At 25.7% G+C, this 4,326-nt stretch overlaps 1 protein-coding gene across 1 annotated transcript in view; it reads right to left on the bottom strand.

The window, feature by feature from the left end:
- Positions 1 to 673: 673 nt before the first annotated feature.
- Positions 674 to 4,326, bottom strand: part of LOC103308263 (zinc finger protein 525-like) — a 13,146-nt gene continuing 9,493 nt past the window's right edge. Inside the window, exon 3 of the mRNA XM_029485371.1 lies at positions 674 to 1,515. Within this exon, the coding sequence (XP_029341231.1) occupies positions 693 to 1,515 (823 nt within the window). The 3' untranslated portion in view covers positions 674 to 692. The remainder of the gene's footprint in view (positions 1,516 to 4,326) is intronic.

Below are 4,326 nucleotides of genomic sequence, written 5' to 3'. Positions count from 1 at the left end.
CATAAACGAGACTTTCGCCTAAGAAAAGAAATAGTATTACCTAAACTAAGGATGGTAGAGACCTACTTTAAGCATTACATTTATAGTTACTATTACAAATATTTTATTTTTTAAATTACCAAAATTAACTTAAGCAATACTTATTTTTAAGCATCGACTATGAATACTTAACAGCCATTACTGTTAAATTGTATAGTAATGGTAAATAGTGATAGAGTTACAAATTATGGATAATACTAAAAAGTTTATATTGCTATTTTTATATTTTTCTCCATAAGAGAAACTGTTATTATTATTAGTAGATACACTTAAAAGTTAAAACAATCAAATATTTATGTTACCATTTTAAACTATCTATAGTTATCTAACTATCTAAAGACCACCAAAGTACTAGTTAATAATTAAAGCCATTGATTAAATATATTTTTATGTTTAATTCAGGTTTATTAAAAGTTTAAAGTTTAAAATAATATGTAGTCAACCCATGCATGTTGATTAACAGGCAGTATTAAATAGAATATACATTTATTATTAAGTCAATTCCTTTAAGTTGATTTAAATTTAATTAATGTTAAATTTGTGTATGAAAAATTATACAACACCTATTCAAGAATAAATAACTTTTTAAGTAATATTATATTAGATAAAATAATTAAAATTAAACTATTTGAAGAAAACTGTATCAACGCATATCAAAAATGAAATGTCATTACATGCTTTTTAACATTTTTTATCTTTTTAAAAATATGATAACATATATCACATTTATACAAATTTACACATATATGTGTAGTTAAATGAATTATTAAATCTCCTTTCCGAGAAAAATCCTGATCACAGATATCACATGTAAAAATTTTTACACAGGAATGTGTCCTCATATGGCTATATAAATTTGATTGACCAAAAAACCGTTTATCACACTTATCACATTTGAACGGCTTTACTCCGGTATGTGTTCTTTTATGATATGTTAGAGTTGAGCTCTGAGAAAATTTACTATCGCAGATATCACATTTGTACGGTTTTACTCCGGTATGTGTTCTTTTATGATATGTTAGAGTTGATTTAAGACAATATTTCTTATTGCAGATATCACAATTATGCAGATTTTGACCAGTATGAATCTTTGTGTGTGTTTTCAAATATGATTTAGTATATGATTTATTACAATAGGCACAGATTGATTTCTTCTCTGGTTCCTCGGATTCTTCTCTGGTATGAATCTTAACGTGTCTAGTCAAATTTGCTTTTGAGTTATATAATTTATCGCAAATATTGCATTTGTGATGATTATTTCCATTTTGAAATTTCTTATCAACTGGAACTTGACTCAAATTTGAAAATGCATTATAAAAAACATTGTGTGTTAAAGGCTTTTCCTTTAAGATAGATTCCATATTTTGCATGAGTTCTGAAGAGTGACTTTCGTTAAGCACTGCTCCTTCAAATGCAAAACACTCGATTAAATCCTTTTCGGCTTTTATTGTAGTTTCTTCATTTTCAGATATAGATCTGAAATATATAGTTATTGTTTAAAATTTATATTATTTAAAAATTGGGAATTATTTTATTTCGTTCATAAAACAAATATATAGATACTACGCAAAATCTAGAAGACTTTTTGCTTTAAATTTTATGAGATTGTTCACCTTTTAATTTTTACCAATTTATAATATGGTAGCTGTACATAATACCTAGTATTTATTTATGGTTTGTTACTATGGCCATGATAAATGAGTTATATATTAAATTCTGAGTGGAACGATGAATGTATTAATTTTACAATGATTTGTGTTTTATTTTTTTTTGTGTGTCTGTCGTCACCTTTTAGGTCAGTAAAAATGCTTAAATTTTCTTCAACAGTATATTTTCTGATATGAAAGTGAATCTAGTTGGTACTTTAGAGGGGAGGGGGGGGTAAATTTGTTGGAGTAATTCCAATTATACCAAGAGTTGTAGGTACTCAAAAGTACCGGGAAAATTATCAAGTACCTACACAATAATGACTAACGCATCTTATTACAGGCAATTAATTTTTTATGTATATTTAGATGATATAATAATAATAATAATAATAATAATAATAATGTTTATTTGCAAAAAAATTGTCTTTTTGTACATATATAAATAATTTATTAAGTATAGTATACAAATAAAATAATATAAAGAATTAAAATAAGTAAAAGTTTGTAAATATTTGCAGCCCTCCGATAAGCTAAAAGCTTGTGGTGGAGGGTTATAAAGAGTTCATAAAAAAAGTATAGTAATAATAGTATTAGTTAGGTATAAAGAAATAGTAATATTCTGCTTGCAATCTTTAAGTTTATACAATGTCAAATTCATTAAAGTTAACAAGTTTTAAATATAGCTTAAGATGTCTTAAATTATTAAAGTCAAAAATATTAATTTTTAGAGTCCTACATAAATGTATTGCAACAGAGATAGAATTTTTTGCACCAAACTGTTTGTGAAATTTTGGAATTTTTATGTTGATAATTTTTTTGTATCTAGTACAATAGTCATGGTTAACGGCTGATAAAGTATCATGTCTGTGTTTATATAGAGCATTAAAATATTGTTGTAATATAAACCATTTATGTTGAAAACATTTAATTCTTTGTACACATATTCATTATTTGTAAGTTTTGGTTTAACTAACAAGAATTTAATTAAGCTATTAATAGTTGATTTTAAAGAGGTTGTATGTGAGTCATATGCCTGTCCCTACACAACTATCCCATAATTTAGAATTGATTGAACGAGTGAAATATATATGTGTCTTTTTATATGAATATTAAATATATATTTTACATCATTAAAAATATAAAAAAATTTACGAATAGTATTTGTTAATGAATTTATATGATGATCCCACTTAAGTTTGTTATCTAAGGTTATACCAAGGTATTTAATTTTATTTACAGAAAGCAAAGCGGTAGAATTATTGTTGGCCATATTGTTTATATTTTGATTGCCTGATGAATTAACGAGTATTTGATATTTTGTGTCTATACTTTCAAGAAGTATGCTAAAATACATATATTTCGATTTGTCCAGGTTAATTTCTAATAGATTATTATCAAACCAAGCCTTAATTTTATTTATAACAGTGTTTGAGTTCAAAAAAAGCGAATTTACTGATTTGTCTTGAATCAGAACAGCAGTATCATCAGCATAGCAGATAGTATTCGCATTTATACTTAAATTCAGCAAACCATTAATATAAATAATAAATAGAATAGGCCCTAGAACCGTACCTTGAGGTACACCACATTGAACCTCTAATGGCGAACTTAAAGAATTATTAACTCTAACAACTTGTGTTCTATTACTTAGATACGAACTTAATAGTTCATGCATTTTTCCTCTTAAACCACAATAATATAATTTTTTAAGAAGTATTTCATGATTTATGCAATCGAAAGCTTTTTTTACATCTAAGAAAATACCAATAACTTTATTACTGCTATCAAGGTTCGTATGGATAAAATTATTAATAGAAAATAATGCATCATCAGTAGATTTGCCTGTTATAAATCCAAATTGGTTTTTAGAAAAAAAATTTTTAGTATTTAGAAAGTGCATTATTCTATGTTTTAGGCATTTTTCGTATATTTTAGATAATGATAAAGATAAGGCTATTGGCCGATAGTTACCACAATGTGTAGGGTCACCAGATTTATGTAATGGTACAATTATACACCTTTTAAAACACGACGGGTAAATACCCATGGAGATTGAATGATTAAATAATTTTGCCAAAGGATACGATATAGTACTAGCTGTAGATTTAAGAGTATGATTTGTAAGACCATATTCAAAAAAGTTTGTATGCTTTTTAATTTGTTGTATATACTTTTCTATCTCATTTCTATCTATAGGTGTAACAAGTATTGAACTTAAAATTTCACAATTTTTATTTAATTCAGCCCACGATTTTGTTTCATAACCTTTCAACTTGAGACTATTTTTAATATTTTTTCCAACATTTATAAAAAAATTGTTAAATTCATCACAAATTTGATTTTTATTATTGATTGTAACACCATTTATATCAACTAATTTGTTAACTGGTATTGTTTTATTGCCTTTTTTACCTATAACGTCATTAATTATGCTCCAAATTTCTTTTGTATCATTACCTGCTTTGATAATCTTAGCTTGATAATGGAGTATCTTAGCTTTTTTAATTAGAATATTCAATAGATTTCTATATTTATTGTATTTAATTTTGAACTCTCTGTCAAAAGGTCGTTTACGTAATTTGGCTGCCATTTTGTCTCTATGTTTAATCGAATTGATAAGTCCACAAGAGATCCAATC

This window comes from Acyrthosiphon pisum, chromosome X, assembly GCF_005508785.2.
Source record: "Acyrthosiphon pisum isolate AL4f chromosome X, pea_aphid_22Mar2018_4r6ur, whole genome shotgun sequence".
NCBI classification, from domain to species: Eukaryota; Metazoa; Arthropoda; class Insecta; order Hemiptera; family Aphididae; genus Acyrthosiphon; species Acyrthosiphon pisum.
Note: the sequence above shows the minus strand (reverse complement) of the source record. Positions and strands in the feature narration are given on the sequence as shown.